The sequence below is a fragment of the Olea europaea genome, chromosome 23, assembly GCF_002742605.1.
Source record: "Olea europaea var. sylvestris chromosome 23, O_europaea_v1, whole genome shotgun sequence".
In the NCBI taxonomy this organism is placed as follows: Eukaryota; Viridiplantae; Streptophyta; class Magnoliopsida; order Lamiales; family Oleaceae; genus Olea; species Olea europaea.
The window spans coordinates 7,391,660-7,411,673 of NC_036259.1; the positions used below are offsets into that span (position 1 = coordinate 7,391,660).

Consider the following 20,014-nt stretch of genomic DNA (forward strand, 5'->3'; position numbering starts at 1 on the left):
AAGGATCACTGCTAAGTTGCCAATTCCTTTGAACATATAACAGCTATTGGTACATAATTTCTCCTTTTTTCACTAATATAACCATTCTAATACTTGTGATTCTGAATTCAGATAAAGACTCCACCTTCTATACTTTTTCTTGTTTCCTATACAGCATCACTGATACCAGCATAAAGTAACACTCTCTTAATTTATAAAATCTTCGAGAGGCTGCCAAAAAAATGAACAAAAAAACAATTAACCTCGGGAGCGAGACGCTTGCAGTGGCCACACCAAGGGGCGTAGAAATCAACAAGAATGTAATCAAATGTTGAAATCGCAGCATCAAAATTTGATTCGTCCAACTCCAACACTTTGCCATCTACCTTGAATGGATTTTCCGATCCATTGATCGTTGGGGAAATTGTCAATAATAACAATAGTAGGAACGTAAATACTGAGAATAAACGGATCGATTGAGGCATTGAGATCGGTTTTATAGAATTCTGTTAGCAACTGATAGCAATACACTTGAATTGAATTTTCCAGAGAGAAGAAAATGATTTTTATACAAGCAACTACAACACGATTTATGTTCACCTGCTACTTTATATAGTCATATTTTAGCTTGGCTACTAAGCCCACTAATTTAATCCTGCTACTTTATATGGTCGTATATTAGCTTGGCTACTAACCCCACTAATTTTGCCCACGTTTGGCTCGGTTAAACTTATATTTCTTCTTATTAATCACACATTTTTTCAATAAAATAATATTACACGTATTTTTTTAATCACATATTTCTTAAAAAAAAAAAGACTATTTCAAAAATTATCATCAGCTAAACGGGGGCTTTGAAAATGAGCCACCTGTCTTGCTTCAAAAATTTTAAAAGACAAATCAATCATTTGGTACATTAAAGGGGTTGAAAGTTCACTTGATTGTATTTAGTCCGATTTGGCCCCTATTAAACCCTTGCTTGTTCTTCATTAGTTTCTCACTAAAATAAAAAAATATAATCATTATCCATCACATCAAATCATCAATTTTGAATTTCTATATCTTGTGTGGGGCTCATAACAACTGTATTTTTCATTCCCATTTTTATAAAAATGAAAAACAATAGCTCCCTAAATTTTATTTTTCTATTTCCTATTTCACCCACATAATTTTTATATATATATATATATATATATATTATTCCATCCATTTTCATTTTCCCAAAATGGGGGCAAACGGGTATGCCAATTATTGATAAATGTTTGACTTGACTAATTTATAAACTATTTATAAGTTGGTAGCCAAAAGTCCCATAAATTTATCTAACCTTTTGAGTTTTGAAAGCAATCAAAATAATATTAGATCATGTGCGAACAGAAATAGGTTTATATCCTGTAGAGACAAAAATCGTAGCTTGGGGACCTGATTACTATATTTTGAGAAGGTTGAGCATCAAAGTTGTAATTTTCCATGAGCCATTTTTGATTGAGCTTTCAAGCGAATCACGCCTGCGCATGAATAGCTATAAAATACTCCATTGATGGAGCGTCATGTAAAACTTTTTGTATCTGTCTTGAAGGAAAAAATCAATTCTTTTAAACTTTTTGTGTAATGAATGTCATCAGAATAATGCCCTGTTTTTCCGATTGCAATCTCTTCCATGGTCACAAATTTATGCCAACTGGGGAGGTTATTGGCCTCCATATATATAACCGTTTGAAACACTAGGCGGTTGCGTGTAAAGTTGGTTGAAGTAGAAGAACAGTCACATCAATTCAATTGCTTGTTCTGTTTTTAAATCAATCAGAAAAATGTTTCCCTGCTTAAAACATACTGGTTGTTTAGCTCTAGAGATATGGCCATGCCCGCCGCCGGAACCCAGCTTTTGGATGCCGAAGCTCTGCTGTTGAAGGACGTTGTTCATGGCTCCGTCGACTTCAAAGGCTACCCTGTTACTCGATCCATATCCGGTGGTTGGAAGTCCTCTTTCTTCATCATAGGTACACTATATGTTACCCAATCTACCATTCAAAAGGTTGCAGCATATAAGGGTATTGTTTTTCTTTTGGATTTGTTAGGTGTTGAAGTGGCTGAGAGATTTGCGTACTGTGGAATAAGTTCGAATTTGATAAGCTATTTGACGGGTCCGTTGGGCCAATCCACCGCAACTGCGGCGGAAAATGTGAATGCGTGGTCCGGCACGTCGATGATTTTGCCACTTTTGGGTGCTTTTGTGGCGGATTCTTTTCTTGGTCGGTACCGGACCATCATCATTGCCTCTGGGCTCTACATCCTGGTCAGTACACGAATCATTCACTAATATATAGTTTCAGTTTTGAGCTTTAAAATTATGTAACGCCTCTAATTGCATTCAGAATATCTATCTTGAAACTTGGCTTATGGATTGTTAGACACTTAAATACCCTACCCATTATAGGCAATTGAGAGTAGGGTTGTATCGAGCTGAGATAAAGCTTGGCCAAAAAATTAAGGGTCGACCCGAGCAGAGCCTAGGCGGGGCAGGTTGGCTGGATTTTTTTCTTTCTCCTGTCAGTTTAAGACAGGCAGCATATTGAATTTTTTTTTTTAAAAAAAAAATGGGCCGACCCGTTTGGAGCCCACTCTTCGAAATGGAGCTCAGCTCGAGCCTTGAGTCGGGCCGACTCGGGCTTTTTTGGGCCGAGCCATGGATGTCTCAAGTCGGTGAGCCCAATTGCTATTTCTAATTGGGAGTGACTCATATTTAGGAGTGGGCGCGGTCCGATTCGATCTGATTCCAAAGGGAATCGAACCGAATACGAATGGAAATTTTAGAAATGGAACCATTGGTTACCGAATCAGAACCGAATCAATTGGTACCAGTTTGGTCCAGTTCGAATCTTTACATTAAAAATATCAAAATAAAATGTTCACTAATAAAAAATCTAAAGATGCTACAAACATGATATTTTTAACAAAATATAGAAGAATCAAATATACTATTCAAAGATTAAAAGAAAACTAAGTATACAAATTTAAAAACAATATCCAAATAATATAAGTTACTATCATCAAGCAATATCCAATGATTAAACAAACTTCCATCAAAACCAAAATCCTATATTGAATTGGACACCATTTAAAAGTTTATTGCAACTTCTGGTTCTATCGATTATAATGTGTAGAAATCTAGATGAAAAGTTTCTATTGGATCAACAACTATGTAATCAAAGTGAAAACAAAATAAAAATTTTGCACATTAGAAATGAAATTATATATTGTAAATAAATTTATTTAGGTATAGATTTATCCAATATTCTAATTTGGCTTGAGAATCAATTAATTAAAAAATTATAAGAAGAGAGAATGAAAGAATTAAAGAGAAGAAGGAAAGTGCTGAAGTCTAAAATGAAGATGGAACTTGATTATTTTTTATAAAAGTGATTGGAGATTGAGTCATATATTTACCAAAAATAAAAAAATCCTATGAGAACCGTCCGATTTCCGGCAATTCCTATACTACAATCGGGAACCGGTTGATTTTTAATAATTTGTCCCAAAATCAAAACGTTTTTTAGAAGATCCGGAACCGAACCGACAAGTTCTATATGGTTTTGGTCCAGTTCCAAAAAAAAATGTCCACTTCTACTCATACTGGCCAAAGCATGCATTCCCCAGGTTTCCACTTTGTATAGTAAAAACTTTTTCAGATTGAAAATAATAAATATTGAAATTTGGAGTTGAAGGATTACAATACACATTGTGGATCTGTAGAAACAAATATCCCAAGCTAGGGTGTTGATGGTAAAATCGAATCAAACAATTTTATTGATGAAACAATTACAATCAAAGATCAAATATAAATGCAATCAATAAATCCTCTCACATAACTATGAGTTTCACCTCCTAAATTCACTAGTCTAGATTCCTCAACTAGAACAAGAGGAGAAATAACTAATTGATAGTGAGATATTTAAATTACTTCTTATTGGTTGCTTCTTAATAGATTTTAGTTAAAATTCACCCTTTATTCACTTGCCCATGTGCTCTTTATTGACAACCTGTATGTGGTGAACGATTTGAGATTTTTATGCAAGCCTCTTCTTTTTTGGATCCCTTAGCATGTTGCTTTCACCACATGATGTGATCTAAGGAACGAAGACAAGTTCGGACAAATATCCATTGATCATTTGAAGAAGGTCCAATGACTCTGTCGCGAATAAAAAGGGTTAAAGAAGCGATAGAATTATTCGTTCAAGCTAAGGGGGACGAAACATCATTCATAGCAAGCAAAGAAGCAAGTTTTATAGTGGGCTCGAGAGAGGAAACAAGTTGGATCAACTTGATTCAAGCTAGGGAAGGAGCTGAAGTCTAGTACTATGCGAACCACATAGTTTCATCATGCATTTGGCCACATTGCCTCCAGAAAAAAATCCAATTTGCGTAATGACATTAACTATGAGACCGAATAGTATATCTGGACGCGCGATTTTTCAATTTTCACGAATTTTCCTAATTATGTTAAAACTCTTCTTTTTGGTATCTTTCGTATTCTTTTAGACTTTTATTCTGTTTTGAAATAGGGTTTATGGGTTTCGTATATATAAGACTCACTATTCTACATATTAACCATTTATTCATCATTATCAATTAAGAGATTACTTTTGTGAGCATATTATTGCTTTCAATTCGTTGTTCTTCATTGAACAAATCCCGAACTTATTAAGAATTATTTTCTTACGGAGTTCAAACAATCCGAGTGAGATTCTTGAGTCTTGTAATCAAGAGGTCAACATATTATAGGTGATTGTTGGTTATTTGGTTCAATATTTTTGAATCAAACTCGAAAATTTGATTTCTTGGGTTGTGATTCAATCTCGTATGGGTTTTGTAGCTTCAATTGCGATGTGGGTTCGCACCAGTTGATATCAGAGTTTAGGCTTCAAAAATCAAAGTTATATCCTTTCCTTTTTTTGTTGAGTCTTTTGTTCTTCGTTTCTTTGCGTTCTTTGTCCTTTTAAGTCGTTAATCCATAAAAGTTTCCCAAAAAAATTCAAAAGTCGTTTTTATGCTCATTTAGCACCCAAATCATTTTTTTTTTTGCTGGTATCATAGCCGAATTTTCAAGCAACAAAAAAATTTTGAATTTTCAAAAAGAAAATTATTATTTTTGAAAATTGCCAGCATATATATAGAAAACGGAACCACATGCTATATCATATAGCTGTTTATCTTGGTAAAAGGTGGCTATTCCTTCTAAGGGATTCCTTAACACTGCTCACGAGTAGTCTTGATAAGTTAGTCAAAAATCTTTGTCCTCAATTAGAATCAAAAGGAACCATCCCATATGATGAAGTGCAAGTATCGAATCTGGTCCCGCCCCGAATGGGGCAAAAAAAAAAAAAAAACCCATCCCTAACGGGTTGATAGGCCGGGGAGGGTAGGGTGGGGTGCCGTGTCACAGGGCACGGGAGGGGTGAGGATGCCTTGTCCCCGTGAAGAAAAAAGATTAAAAATAATTTTATTTCTAGACAATTCATCTATTATAAATTCATTTTGAATTTGTATTTTATTCTCTAATAATAAAATATTCGAAATTTTGAAAATGTAGAAAAATTAAAAAATTAAATGGGGCAAAAATTTATCTCAAATGGATGAGGCTATATGGCTCGACAATTTTTGTTATAGAACATTGATGGGGTTGGAAAACTTCCCTAGACATTTTTCTTTCCATTTATAATTTGGTGAATGTGGGGGCTACCATGCATTCTCAAGAGGGATATTATTTTTTTACTCCTCATTCCTCCATAACGTGCCCAAAACATCTCACTACTCCAAGCAAGATTAATGATTGGAAAGAAAGTTTTTCTTTGTTTGTGGAAATTGGGGATTATATCCTAATGATCCTCATCCTGATATGGAAATACACATTTTTACAGTGATTCCAACGAGTATTTTGACTTTTTCGTTGTTCACGTATGCTATTGGGATATTTTATAGTACTATGTCCGTGCGAAAAAATTGCAAACCTCTCTTCAAGGTCAGCCCTTAAGGAGTTTTACCTTTTGGTGACACCTATTTTTGAATTAGGTAATGAAGTTTGCTATGCTGTGTTGAGTAGTAAACTTGATTTTTGGACTAAATAATATGGGCTTAAGGATTTTGCTTATAGGCCCAACATGCATATCATTTCTAGAAGCATTATCTAGAAAAATCTATATAAATATCTACTAGAAAAATCTATATAAATATCTAAGTAAGATATGTGGTTTTATAAAGAATATCTAAATAATTCTAGAAAAATATCTTGATGTGTGGTCTAGGTGTCTCTAGAAAATGTATAGACTAGAATCTTCTTGTAAACACTATATAAAGGGGTAGTGCCCTCCATTTTGTAACAAGTCAAAAAAGTGTGTAAAGTCTTGAATTTAAGAAATACAAGTTTCTTTTTTTCACTTCCTTCTTCCTATTAGTGTTGTCCTTTTAAAAGCCTTGCTCAATCCAAGTTAGTAAATCCATCTTTCCTCCAATAAACTGGTATCAGAGCCCCAAGGTTCTTGTGAAAAATGGCAAGTGGGATGATTCCTTTTCAAGTCTCCCAACTCAACAAAAATAACTACGACAATTGGAGCATAAGGATGAAAGCATTGCTCGGGTCGCAAGATGCATGGGAGATCGTAGAGAAAGGCTACATGGAGCCACAAGACAAGGTTGCTCTATCCCAAGCACCAAGGGATAGTTTGAAGGATGCAAGGAAGAAGGACAAGAAGGTGCTCACTCTCATCGATCAAGCCTTAGATGAAGGCATGTTCGAGAAAGTAGCTTGTGCTACTACGAGTAAGGAAGCATGGGAGATCTTACAAAACTCCCACAAAGGAGTTGAGAAGGTGAAAAATGTTCGACTTCAAACACTTCGAGGTGAGTTTGAAGCTTTACATATGAAAGAATCGGAATCAATTTCTGATTACTTCTCTAGAATATTAGCTATTGTGAATCAATTAAAAAGGAATGGAGAAAAGTTGAAGGACACTCGAGTAATTGAGAAGATACTTAGGTCTTTAGATTCTAAATTTGACCACATAGTTGTAGCCATTGAGGAATCTAAAGATCTAGATAGTATGAGTGTCGATCAACTCATGGGATCTTTACAAGCCCATGAGGAAAGACTAAGGAAGAAGGTGAAAGAAGAGCCATCAAAGCAAGCTCTTCAAACAAAGCTCACTTTGAATGAGGGTGAAGGAAGGTTCAATAGTAGAAGAAGCCAAAGAGGAAGAGGACGAGGCCAAGATCGAGGAAAAATTGCATTCTACAAAGAGGAAAGAAAACAAAGTTCATTTTCTACCAGAGGTCGCGGAAGAGGAAAAGTTACGAGGCAAAATGAAGGACCAAGGTATGACAAATCTCAAATTAAATGTTACAATTGTCAAAAACTTGGTCATTATGCTTCAGAATGTAGAAATATTACTGACCAAGTTGAGGAGAAAGCCAACTACGCTTGTCGGGAAAGTAAAGTAGATCATGCACTACTGTTGGCTTGCAAAGGTGAAGAGAGCAGGGAAAAGAATACTTGGTATTTGGATACAAGAGCAAGCAACCATATGTGTGGAAGAAAAAACATGTTTGTGGAGCTTGATGAATCAGTAAGCGGAAACATTATCTTTGGAGATGAATCCAAGATCCCAGTGAAAGGAAAATGTAAAATCTTGATCCGCTTGAAAAATGGTATGCATCAATTTATCTCAAATGTCTATTATGTGCCCAATATGAAGAATAACATTTTAAGTTTGGGACAACTCTTAGAGAAGGGCTATGATATTCATTTGAAAGATCGTAGTCTTTCAATAAGAGATCAAATAAAAATTTGATTGCCAAAGTCCCTATAACAAGAAATAAAATGTTTGCGTTAAGCATTCAAAATGATGTCGCTAAATGCTTAAAAGCTTGTTTTAAAGATTCATCTTGGCTTTGGCGCTTGAGATTTGGGCATCTTAATTTTGGAGGCTTAAAGTTGTTGAGTAGGAAGAAAATGGTGAAAGGTTTGCCTCCAATAAATCATGCGGATCAATTATGTGAAGAATGCTTACTTAGAAAGCATTCGAGGAAAAGTTTTCCAAAAGAAGCATCTACAAGAGCTAAGAAGCCGCTAGAACTTGTACACTCCGATATTTGTGGGCCAATCAATCCAAGCTCTCTCGGTAAGAGCAATTACTTTGTTCTTTTTATTGATGATTTTAGTATAAAGACTTGGGTCTATTTTCTCAAACAAAAATTGGAAGTTTTTGAAACTTTTAAGAAGTTTAAAGCTCTTGTTGAAAAAGAAAGCGGATATAGTATAAAAGCCTTGAGATCAGATAGAGGAGGAGAGTTCACCTCCAAAAAGTTTGAGAAATATTGTGAGGAGAATGGAATTTGTCGCCCATTGACGGTTCCATACTCTCTACAACAAAATGGAGTAGTCAAAAGAAAGAACAGATCCATTCTTAACATGGCCCGCTACATGCTCAAAAGTAAGAGATTGCCCAAAGAACTATGAGCTGAAGCTATTAATTGCGCCGTGTACCTGTCTAATCGATCGCCTTTTAGAAGTGTGTGGAATAAGACACCACAAGAAGCATGGAGTGGAAGAAAGCCCAGCATCTATCACTTACGAGTATTTGGGAGCATTGCATATGCTCATGTGCCAGATCAAAAACGATCCAAGCTAGATGACAAAAGTGAAAGGTATGTTTTTATTGGTTATGACTCTCGCTCTAAAGGCTACAAGTTGTATAATCCAAGCAATGAAAAGATCACTATAAGTAGAGATGTTGAGTTTGATGAAGGAGCTTGGGATTGGGGTGTCCAAGAAGAAGACTATGACTTCTTACCATTCTTTGATGAAGAAGAACAAGAGAATGGAGAACAGCAAGAGATTATCAGTCCACCTTTATCACCCATGGAGATGCTTCTCAATCATCTTCACAAGGAGAAAGTTCAAGCGAAAGGACACCACGGATGAGGAGCCTACAAAAGCTATATGAGGTAATAGAAAATCAAAATGATCTCACATTTTTTTGTCTTTTTGCCAATTGTGAACCAATAGGGTATGAAGAAGCGGCGCAAAATAAAAGATGGAGAAATGCTATGGATGAAGAGATTAAGGCTATAGAGAAAAATGACACGTGGGAGCTGACAACTCTTCCCAAAGGAAAGAGAGCAATCGGAGTTAAGTGGGAGTACAAGGCAAAGAAGAACGTTAAAGGAGACGTAGAAAGATACAAAGCAAGATTGGTTACCAAAGGCTACAACCAACGGTCGGAAATTGATTATGAAGAGGTATTTGCTCCTGTTGCTCGTTTAGAAATCATAAGATTAATTATCTCTCTTGCAGCGCAAAATAAGTGAAAGATATTTCAAATGGACGTGAAATCAGCTTTTCTAAATGGTTATCTCGAAGAAGAAATCTATGTGGAGCAACCAATGGGTTATAAAGTAAAAGGACATGAAGGTAAAGTCTTGAAATTAAAAAAGGCTTTATATAGGTTGAAACAGGCTCCAAGGGCATGGAATAATAGAATTGACAAGTATTTTCTATAAAATAACTTCACAAAATGCCCTCACGAGTATGCCCTTTATACAAAGGTAAATGAGAAAGGAGATATTTTGCTTGTTTGTTTGTATGTAGATGATCTTATATTCACAGGAAATAATCAGAGTATGATTACTGAGTTTAAGAAGGTCATGGCTCAAGAATTTGGGATGGCGGATATCGGCATCATGGCCTACTATCTTGGGATAGAGGTAAAGCAAATGGAGGATTGCATTTTCATCTTATAAGAAGGATATGCGAAAGAAATTCTAAAGAAATTCAATATGGAGGATTGTAAGCCCGTATGTACCCTCGTCGAATGTGGAATCAAATTGGCAAAGAATGATGAAGGTAAAAAAGTAAATCCAACACTTTTTAAGAGTCTTGTTGGAAGTCTAAGATATTTGACGTGCACAAGACCAGGTATCCTTTTTGGAGTTGGGCTCATTAGTCGTTATATGGAGATACCTACCATGACCCATATGAAAACTGCAAAGAGAATTCTTCGCTACATCAAAGGTACGCTTGATTATGGCTTAGTCTATTCATCATCTAATGAATTCAAACTTGTTGGATATAGTGACAGCGATTGGGGTGGAGATAGTGATGATAGAAAAAGTACGACTGGATATGTGTTTTACTTAGACGACACAGCTTTCACCTGGAGCTCAAAAAAGCAATCGATCGTAGCACTATCTACGTGTGAAGCTGAATATGTTGCAGCAACATCAAGTGTCTGCCATGCGATTTGGCTTAGAAACTTGTTGAAGACGCTTGGAGTTTTACAAGAAGAACCAACCGAAATCCATGTTGATAACAAATCGGCATTGCCATTGGCAAATAACCCAGTATTCCATGACAGAAGCAAGCATATTGATACAAGATATCATTTCATAAGAGAAAGCATTGCAAAGAAAGAAGTGCAGCTGAAATATGTAACCTCCCAAGAGCAGATCGCCGACATTCTCACTAAGCCACCTAAGCATGATGTGTTCCGCAAGTTAAGAACTCTACTTGGAGTAGCAAAATCAAGTTTAAGGGGGGATGTTGAGTAGTAAACTTGATTTTTAGACTAAATAATATAGGCTTAAGGATTTTGCTTATAGGCCCAAATCAATTAAAAGGCCCAACATACATAGCATTTCTAGAAGCATTATCTAGAAAAATCTATATAAATATCTACTAGAACAATCTATATAAATATCTAAGTAAGATATGTGATTTTATAAAGAATATCTAGAGAAGTCTAGGAAAATATTTTGATGTGTGGTCTGGGTGTCTCTAGAAAATGTGTGGACTAGAATCTTCTTGTAAACACTATATAAAGGGGTAGTGCCCTCCATTTTGTAACAAGCCAAAAAAGTGTGTAAAGTTTTGAATTTGAGAAATACAAGTTTCCTTTTTTCACTTCCTTCTTCCTATTAGTGTTATCCTCTTAAAAGCCTTAGCCAATCCAAGTTAGTAAACCCATCTTTCCTCCAACATGCTGAGGGGCTATTGAGCTCCTCCAATCGAAAATATTGTGACAACGGACTATAGATTATTCCAGGTGAATCTTGGTATTCTTTCATTTGTTTTGAAAGGTCCCTCCTAATTGGGAAGTGTTCGATTTATCTGTTTCTTCTGCCAGTGTGGACATATTTGGGTGTCGCATTCTCTGTGGCCCCTAAATGTAAAAAATCTAGTACTGCCATTGCTTCTAAGAAATATCTCTACGAGTGCTCAAAAGGTTCTAAAGGAAAGTATTTGTGGGTGGTTGATACATCACCCAAATGAAACCACTCACAAACTTCTTTTGTTGGAATTTTGAGGTCTTTATCGCTCTTCTATGGATCCAACCAAGGTTTCTCAGAAAAAGAAAACTCCTCTTGGGTCCATCCCCATGTCTAATTCGAAAGGCTCCTACTTATACCGAGATCCTGCTCTGTGTTTGAAGTCCTTGTTTCTTCCTCACCGCGAGAGTTCATTAGATGCAAGTGTTCTATCTTTACTTCCTTCTTTTGTTTCTTGCACAGCAAAGCTGTTTTTACCTACTTCAATCCCTCATGGGAAAAGCTAGCAGAAGAAATTAATCCTACTGATAGGAAAAAATGATCGAGGTTCACTGAGCGAGTCAGCAATCAAATTACGAAAGCTGGCTCACTGGTGAAAAAATGCAACTCTTTCTAGAAGAGGTTGAAAGAAGTTGGAGATGCAAGAGACTAGTTTAAGGGGATTGGCAAAGGTGTCGAAGCTTTTACAGCGAAGGAAGTTTCTTTAATGGCTGATGCTAAGAAAGACTCCGATTGGATTCGACGAAGGAGGAACACTCAGTTAATGTTAATAAGAGTAAGCATGTTGCTTTGTGTCCTAAAGATAGTTCTACAAGAAAGTCTAAGTATAAAGTTGCTCTTAGGAAACTACATGATATAAGGAATGAAATAGATGCACTTCGTGATAAATTGTGAAATGCTGAAGCAGAGCTGGTTGTTGCAGAATCTAATTTATCTTGGGCAATGGCTCACAAGGCAAAGTTAATTGAAGATCTATGCAAGATGGGGAAAATAAAGTGCTCGACATTACAGAGACTTTCGCCCCAAAAGGAATTTCGATTTTCTTAAAGCTTCTGAAAATAATGTCGAAAAATATCCATTCTTTTGAAGTTCATCCGCTGCCCGTGGGGGCTCTTGGTATTCCATTTATTCCTGCTGCTCAACCGAACTCTATAAATACATCTTCAAGTGGGGATATGGCTATTGATGAGCCTCTCGACACATCTCTTCCTACTTCTATGGATGCGAGATACCTTTTGGGGGTGAAGTTCAGATTAATCAGGAAAATGCTTTTCCTGAAAACATTTATGTTCTATGAATTTATTCATTTGGTGATCTTAGTGCCTGCGCTGTTTCTCGTTTGCTACCTTTCGATTTCCTTCACATGATTTATCTTGAGTTCATTTCAAAATCAGAATCCATTAGTTCGTATGTTGATTTCTCATTGCGACCACACAAATTATAAATGAATTTTTTCCTCTTTTTATTCAGACATCGTAGCAACATTGGGGGTTCTGGATTACTTTTCCTTCCCCAACTACGGAGTTTTTCATACATGTGTATTTTGTGCACTATTTACATTGACGTCATAACATTTAAAGGTGACTGGACGTAGCCTCGTCCCACCTTGATAATGAATTCCATTGGGATGAAAATCAGTCCCGACACTTCTTTAGTCGGATGAACCTCGCCTTTAATTGGATTTTCCTTTGCTGGATAAACCTTACCTTTGAATTGGGATTCCTTCGACAGTAGAGTCAAAAACTTGCCTTTACCCTAACAGGGTGGGATTATCATTTTTTGATGGAATTGCCTTGCCTCTATTTTTGTGACCTTATTGCAAGGCGATATTTATTTTGAACTTCCTCTATTACTTGTTGAGTTATCTTTACTAGCGGGTAGGTTTTTCATCAACTTGCTTTCCTAAATAAGAATTTTCAAGCAAGCATTGCTCTTCCTTTCTTACCAAGAAACATTGTTTCCAAGGCGCTCCCATTCTTTGTTTTGGCGATATCGCTTACGATGTTCAGCCATGCATATATCCAAGAGGTTTTCCTTCCTTGCATTGGATTCGATTGAATTCATGTAGGATGTCAGAGTACTAGTTTGTGTGAAAACAATTAAAACCATTGTTTATTTTCCAATTGATGTCATACTAGGAGATACATTTGTGAAATATGATTGCCAAAATGGCAATTTTACTTTAGATCTAGAGTTCTTTAGCTATGTGCTCTCTCGGTACCTGGGAATTTATGTTATATATCCTTCTTTACCTTCCTCCGCATGGGGGATTTTAATTATGATTTTAAATTTTTATTTGGGAAGGTTGGGTGTATGCAGCCTTAATTAGCATGTGAAAGGATCCCACGTGCCCAGGTGGTCGGGCATGCCTCTGAACCCCTGGCACGATAGTCGCATCCTTTTGCTTGTTTCGCCTCTTGGCCATTTTTAACACTTCATAGCATTCATTTGTGTCATGACTTTAGAGCAATGGATTTTGCAGAATTTTAGCGTGTGTATATTAGGTGATGGGTGGGCTTCGCTGAAGTTCTGCGAGGAGGGTATGTCAGCAATGCATATTTGGTCTTGGACTCTTTAGAGCTATGACATTGTGGTCTGGATAGTCCAAGTGCGAACGCTGTCATTTCTCCTCTTGCACCCTCACCAGGATTTTGCTCAGCCACCATCTGATTTTGCATCTTTCTTCGATTATCCAACATCTCTTTCACCTGGATCTCATTAAATATCAGTTCTCTTAATTGGGAAAACGAGAATAGATACCTTCTGTAGGCCGCATTCCAAAGGGGAGTGCCTTGCTATAGAATTTCCTCTACTACCTCATCTGGCTGGATCTCACTAGTAAGTATCTCATTTCTAAATCATGTAAAATAACTTCCGACAGATTCTGCTTCCATCTGTCTGATACCACCTAAATTTATGATTGCATGCACGTTCAAGATTTGCTTGCTGGTGGAGAAATCGTTCGTTGGTGATTGATGCACCACATTTTTCCGTGATAGATTGACCTTTTGACCTTTTTTGTGGAAGGCTGTTGTTGGAATTGTTATAATTTTTTGCCTTAAATTATAATTCTTCCCTTGGTTAGGCTTCCAGTTGTGATAGTTTTCTCGATTTTGTGATTTTTAGTATGTTCCTGCCAGAGCAGCATCATAAGCTTGTGATTCTCACCAAAGATGATTGCCTTTTGAATGAAATTTAACATCATTTGTTAATTTTCCTCGATTTTATTTTCATTGCCAGTTTGTTTTTAGCTTCTCATTCTTTGCACGTAAATATGCATTTTCGGCCTCAAATGCCTTCAGTTTGGCTGCCATCCCACAGATTATCTCCACAATGGGTGCTTCCTTTACTTGGAGATGGCCTTGGATGGGGAAATCTCAATTGGAAACCTTGGTGATACTTCTTCCCACTTCCTTTTGGATTTACGTCACTTTTGATTGAATCACTGCTGGATTCTTCTTTTCCGACTTTCAATGTTTTGAGCATCTCTGGAAGTACTTCTATTCTATTCATTTTTTCAGATCCTTGAGGCCTTTAAACTTCAGTCGGCCGATGTGGTGTATTTTGTTAGATTTTCCACAGACAACGCCAATTTGTTGACGGTAAAAACTGGATCAAATGCTTTTATTAATAAACAATTAAAATCAAAGATCAACGTAAATACAATCAACAAATCCTCTCCCTATGAGATTCACCTCCAAAATTTACTAGTCTAGATATGCTTAAACTAGAACAAGCGGAGAACTAGTTATTTAAGAGGGAGATATTTGCATTGTATGCCATTCTTCAAATGTGTGCGGGAGGGTACTTACAGATTTCCCTCCAAACGTTGGAGTAGTTTAGTAACTCTTGCACTGACTCTAACTGGTAGTCTTATAACTGATTTGGTTAAGAATCACACTTCATTCATTTGCCCATGTGCTCTTCTTTGACAGCTTGTCGCCCACCTGTACTTGGCGAACAGTTTAAGATCTTCATACGACCCTTCTGTCTTTCTGCTCCCTTCGTATGTTGCCTTTAACTTCAGCAATGGGTATATGGGTTCGCAGATGTTGTTCTAGGGGTTAACAATGATGACTATCCACTTCTTTGAATTCTGCATGTTCTTGAGACTGAAAGTTGTTAAACTCTTATAGTGTTTAATTTGGGATTCAGCCCTGAGGAAGCATTTTTTTGTAGATTTGTTGATGACAATTAGGTTTATTATTACGCATGAAGTCATTTTTGACTGAATCGTTCTGTAGATTGGTACATAGTTCTAACAAACAACTGAATTTCTTTTTATCACGCAGTAGAAAATTGATAAAATTTCATGTTTTGTGTAGTGACTAAAATCAGAGGGTTTTCTGTGACACGTCTTTATTTATTTTATCTATACTTTTCCAAGATTTATGGTGCATGCTCTTTGTACTCATGACTATATAAGACGCAAGCTGCCAATTCTATATAATCAGCTACTTTATAAATTGAGTTTCTCAATGAGAAAAATGTGGAAGTCCAGTTCTTATTCAAAATATATATGGCTGAATGATTCTCAAAGGTTTTGAAGAATCATGAAACCACTTGAGAAAATGACAATTTTCTTTCTCACAAATAATTTCTGGTAAATTCATTTGTATTTTGAAAGCTTTCCTTGGAACAGATGAGCCAAGGACTTAAATTGAACAGTTGTCACACTCACTTCATCAACACAAAGTCGTTCTTTTCTTTTAGCTAATAACATTTGTGAAAATGTTTTCTTCTGGGAAATTCTAATCGTTTTCTGTTCTTATTATGGATCTCAGGCACTTGGCTTCTTATCCCTCTCTGCTGTTCTATATTCAATCAAATCTTCCGACTGCCATTTTGCTGCAAATGACATGGCTGCATGCTCCCCTCCACAGTTTCAAATTATTTTCTTCTTCTTCTCTTTGTATTTATTTGCACTAGCACAAGGAGGACATAAACCTTGTCTCCAGGCTTTTGGAGCTGACCAGTTTGATGAGCAAGACCCAGAAGAATGTAATGACAAAAGCTCATTCTTCAATTGGTGGTATTTTTCCATGAATTTGGGTATTATAGTTTCTCTATTTGTATTGAACTACATCCAAGACAACCTAAGTTGGGCTCTTGGCTTTGGAATTCCCTGCATTATCATGTGCCTTGCACTAATTATATTTTTACTCGGAACTATGACTTACCGATTTCGCCTACACAGCGATGAAAGAAACCCGTTTGTTAGAATTGGTCTGGTATTCCTGAACGCATTTAGAAATTGGCGGAGTACCCCAGGAGCAATATCTAAGGAAGAGGAAGCACAGGGAATTCTGCCATATCAAGGATCTCAACATTTCAAGTCAGTCAACTGCCCCTTTGTGTGTTTTGATATTTGGAAGATAAACTTTGCCTCGTCATCTCTCTTTGGTACATTTTGGTTTCTTTAATTAGTCCTGTTAAGCTTCTTGTTAGTTCGAAATCGGTAAGTCTATGCAAAACATGTTTGAAATATCCTAGTTGTCCTTTCATTAATTTACGCTCATCTGACACCAACGTTACTTGTTGACACATATTTTCATTTTTCACCTTATCAAACTTAGTGAAATCTATCTTATCCACCTTGGTCATCCTACTAGCATTTTGTCCTTTAACGAACCTAAGACTAAACAATATAGCATAACAGATCTATAACACATCTTCTTATCATAGAGTATCACTTCTCCATATCACTTTACCATGCCGAACTTAATGTATTATGTCTTCTTCAATATCTGCTTCTTCCTTGTTAGTAGTCAGACAAAGGTACTTAAAACAATCACTCTGGAGACAAAATAATGCTCTATAGTAACTTCATAATAAAAAAATACGTTGATATTGTTTTACTATAAATCTGTGCTTTATACAATTGAAATAATGGGAACAATCTCATTTGTTTCGTTATATTATTTTTGGTTTCTAACAGGTTTCTTAATAAAGCGTTGCTTGCACCTGATGGTTCGAAGGAAGACGGGAAAGTTTGTAGTATCTCTGAGATTGAAGAGGCTAAGGCAATTCTTAGGCTGTTTCCAATATGGACTGCATGTTTGGGATATGCCATTGCATATTCACAATCATCGACTTTATTCACTAAACAAGGAGCAACAATGGATCGTTCTATCACATCTAGCTTACAAATACCAGCTGCTTCACTACAATCTTTTATCAGCATTGCCATTGTTGTCTTTGTTCCTCTGTATGACCGAATATTTGTTCCTATTGCAAGAGCTATAACTGGGAAACCTTCAGGCATTACAATGCTTCAACGAATCGGAACTGGAATATTTTTATCTATTCTTGCCATGGTAATTGCAGCTTTGGTGGAGAGGGAACGTCTAAAAACTGCTGCTGAACATGGATTGGTGGACATGCCGAAAGCAACAGTTCCTATGAGTGTGTGGTTGCTGCTACCGCAGTATTTGCTTTTCGGTGTTGCAGATGTATTTACCTTTGTCGGACTCCAAGAGTTCTTCTATGACCAGGTGCCAAACCAGCTGAAAAGTATCGGCCTTGCTCTATACTTGAGTATATTTGGCATAGGGAACTTCTTGAGCAGTTTTCTAATCTCAGTGGTGGAGAAAGCCACCAGTGGTCCGGGGCGAGACAGTTGGTTTTCAGACAACCTTAACCGGGCTCATGTCGACTACTTCTATTGGCTACTGGCTGCGCTTAGTGCTGCTGCATTTTCCGCGTACGTGTATGTTGCAAAATCTTATATCTACAATAGAAGAAACTGTCTGTGAAGAACTGCATTCTGTAGTGGAGATAGCTACCCATGGCCCAGGTCGACATGGTTTTCTTATACACGGTTTGGCTTAATGTAGCTGCTTTCGCTGCGTACTAGTACTTTGCAAAATCTTGTATCTATAATAGAAATAAACCGTCACTGAAGTTGCATAAAACGCTGTCGAGATAAAGATAGCCAGTAAATGAGAAATACCAGCACATTCAACTTGTATTAATAGCTATTGCTCATTCGTGGTCAATCTCACGTAAATGCGAAGGCATGCTCGAAGATTTTATTCAATGGGATCATCTGATATTTGTTGTTCATTTTTTTAAACCTTGGACATAGTAGTGATGAAGTGAATTGGATGATGAAAAGAATTTACAGACAACTTTTAAATTTATAGAAAATAATGATTAATTTGTTGTAATTTGCATAAAGTACATTGATTTGCTATGTGTTGAACAATCAACGCCAATATGGAGGTTAGCAATAGAAGTTTTTTCATTGCATTTTGTACCATATTTGTTGAGCTTGAAATTTGATGGAATCACGTTGTAAACAGATCCAGCTCTACTTCCATCCATGTGTACGTTACCTATATGTTTGGACATTATGTCAAATTGCATGTGATTGTAGCTCCAGTAGATATGCGAAAATCGTGAGCACTCCGATGCTCAAGTTAAATAGTCAAAGATATTTAGGTGTGAAAGGGACAATGGACAAAGTAATTGATGTTAATTTGAAGAATATTACCAAGATTGAGAGAGTGGTTTTGTGTTCAAAATCACATTACCCTTACCAATCATTACGTGTGAGTATTTATACCAAGAGAGGAGATAGTGACGCTAAAAATATACCCATTGAAAGTGGTTTGGGTGTTGAAGGGAAAGCAATACAAGATCGTCTCACCTAGGAAAAATAACAGGGCAATTACTTATTTAAGTATTGAGACATGTTTTTAAGGTTTAATCATAGAATTAGTCTATACGTATAGGAGCTGGTTCATAGGAAACAAAACAAGACAAAGGGCACAAAATGCGTAGGGATGTCGAGCCAAGTAGAGCTGACTCGCGAGTCGAAATTGAAGACTCGAACTCGGCTCGAGTAAAATGATCTGAGCTTTTTTACTAGCCCAAGCTAACCGAGCTTTTGCTTGGTCAAGAATTTTAGGCTCGGCCAAAGCTTTCGGCTTAAATTTTTTTTTTTTTAAATAATGAATGTCGGCTCATTGGGCTGCCTAAACAAAGGCAGCAGGGTAGCCGGCAGCCTTAAATAAAGGCCGCCGCCTACTGGCTTTGATCCTTTATTTTAAATTTTTAATTTTTTTAAGGCCCAAGCCCAAGTTGGCGAGTTACGCGGGCCAGCACAGGCTTTTTCAGGATTTTATCATGGGCAGCCCGAGCCTACGAGCATGTTTGCCATCTGTTGACACATAAAAATTCAGCCCAAATCGAACAGCCCAGAGAATAAAGTCCAATTGGAGGGTCCCCAAATCAGATAGCCCAAAGAACGAAATCCAATTGAACGAATCAAGGTGAATGCCCAAATAAGGGGCCCAATAGTGCGGTAACGCCATCGCCCAAGTTTGCAAGTCGCTCAGAGTCTGAACGAATAGAGTGGCATACGGTCGTCCAAAGTCTCGCCCAAATCTTCAAGTCGCCCAAGGTATCAACAAACATAACGCATTATGATGTAGTTATTGAGGCAGTTGCTAAAGTAATTTCATCACGTTCCACGACTCAAGGGGTTCAATCGAAAGCGGTTGAACGATGCAAGATAATGGCAGCAGTTAAAAGACAGTTGCATGACAAAGTGGCCATTACAAAGAAAGTGGGTAGTTATTGGGCGATCAAGCAGTTTTTTAGAGCAGTTAATCACAAAGGGATCGCCTATGAAGTATAAAAGGGAGAAAGAACTTAGAAGCAAGGACCGAATCCAAAACTCTCGAACAGAGAATATGTAATTTTCATTCCTTTAGCTTTTAGACTTAAACATTTTCTTTTCTGTAACTCGTGTGCTTGCGCCCCTTGGAGGCACGTTGTTTTCCGTTTCCAATTGTAAAGTTCATCGCCAATAAAAAGAACACCCCTTTTTGGGACTCTGTCTCAAGAGGTTTCGTCCCTTACACAATCGTCTGATCCTCTTTAATTGTTAGCGAATTAACCCGCGCGAAACAATTTGGCACGCCCAGTG

At 37.0% G+C, this 20,014-nt stretch overlaps 1 protein-coding gene across 2 annotated transcripts; it reads left to right on the forward strand.

The window, feature by feature from the left end:
- Nucleotides 1-1,513: 1,513 nt before the first annotated feature.
- On the forward strand, nucleotides 1,514-18,244 carry LOC111372256 (protein NRT1/ PTR FAMILY 5.10-like). 2 transcript variants are annotated; one of them, XM_022994500.1, is made up of 4 exons: nucleotides 1,514-1,979; nucleotides 2,058-2,275; nucleotides 15,864-16,414; nucleotides 17,018-18,244. In XM_022994500.1, exons 1-4 carry the CDS (start codon nucleotides 1,835-1,837, stop codon nucleotides 17,832-17,834), a joined length of 1,731 nt encoding a protein of 576 aa, XP_022850268.1. In that variant the 5' UTR covers nucleotides 1,514-1,834; the 3' UTR covers nucleotides 17,835-18,244. The 2 variants fall into 2 exon arrangements, with proteins under 2 accessions (XP_022850268.1, XP_022850269.1); XM_022994501.1 differs by lacking the exons at nucleotides 1,514-1,979; nucleotides 2,058-2,275 and adding an exon at nucleotides 14,376-14,472.
- The last annotated feature ends 1,770 nt before the right edge of the window (nucleotides 18,245-20,014 follow it).